General features: G+C 64.4%; 1 protein-coding gene across 1 annotated transcript in view; it reads right to left on the reverse strand.

Annotated features, from left to right (window-relative positions):
* LOC118159144 (creatine kinase M-type-like) overlaps positions 1 to 747 on the reverse strand; it is a 1390-nt gene continuing 643 nt past the window's right edge. Inside the window, exon 2 of the mRNA XM_035313766.1 lies at positions 1 to 196. Coding sequence (XP_035169657.1) covers positions 18 to 196 — 179 coding nt within the window. The 3' untranslated portion in view covers positions 1 to 17. The remainder of the gene's footprint in view (positions 197 to 747) is intronic.

Consider the following 747-nt stretch of genomic DNA (forward strand, 5'->3'; position numbering starts at 1 on the left):
GGGGGGGGGGGGGGGGCCTATTTCTGGGCCGGGATCATGTCGTCGATGGACTGGTTCTGCTCCAGCTTCTTCTCCATCTCCACCATGAGCTTGACGCCGTCCACCACCATCTGCACCTGCTCCACCTCCGAGAAGCCCAGGCGGTCGGCGTTGGAGATGTCGAAGACGGCGCCCACGGCCGCCGTGTCCACGCCACCTGCGGGCAGACGGGGGGGGGTCAGCACCCGTGGACCCCCCCCCCCCATCCTCGTGTCCCTGTCCCCCATTCCACCCGGTTCCGGACCCCACGGCCCCGTGCTCTATGGCTTTGCGCCCGCCTGTGCCCCCTGTCCCCATGTCTCTGTGTCCCTCTGTCCCTGTGTCCCACGGCCTTGGGCTCCATGTCCCCATGTCCCCACGTCCCCTATGCCCGTGTGCCCCATGGCCCTGTGTCCCTACATCCCCATGGCCCTGTACCCACGTGTCCCATGTCCCTGTGTCCCTACATCCCCACGTCCCTGTGCCCACCTGTGCCTCATGTCCCTAAATCCCCATGGCCCTGGACACGTGTCCCATGTCCCCATGTCCCTATATCCCTGTGTGCCCATGTCCCTGTGTCCCTACATCTTCATGTCCCTGTACCCATGTGTCCCATGTCCCTATGCCCACGGGTGTCCCATGTCCCTGTGTGCCTACATCTTCATGTCCCTGTTCCCTCATGCCCATGTCCCTATGCCCATGGGTGTCCCATGTCCCTGTGTCCCTACA

The sequence above is a fragment of the Oxyura jamaicensis genome, unplaced genomic scaffold, assembly GCF_011077185.1.
Source record: "Oxyura jamaicensis isolate SHBP4307 breed ruddy duck unplaced genomic scaffold, BPBGC_Ojam_1.0 oxyUn_random_OJ67694, whole genome shotgun sequence".
NCBI lineage: Eukaryota > Metazoa > Chordata > Aves > Anseriformes > Anatidae > Oxyura > Oxyura jamaicensis.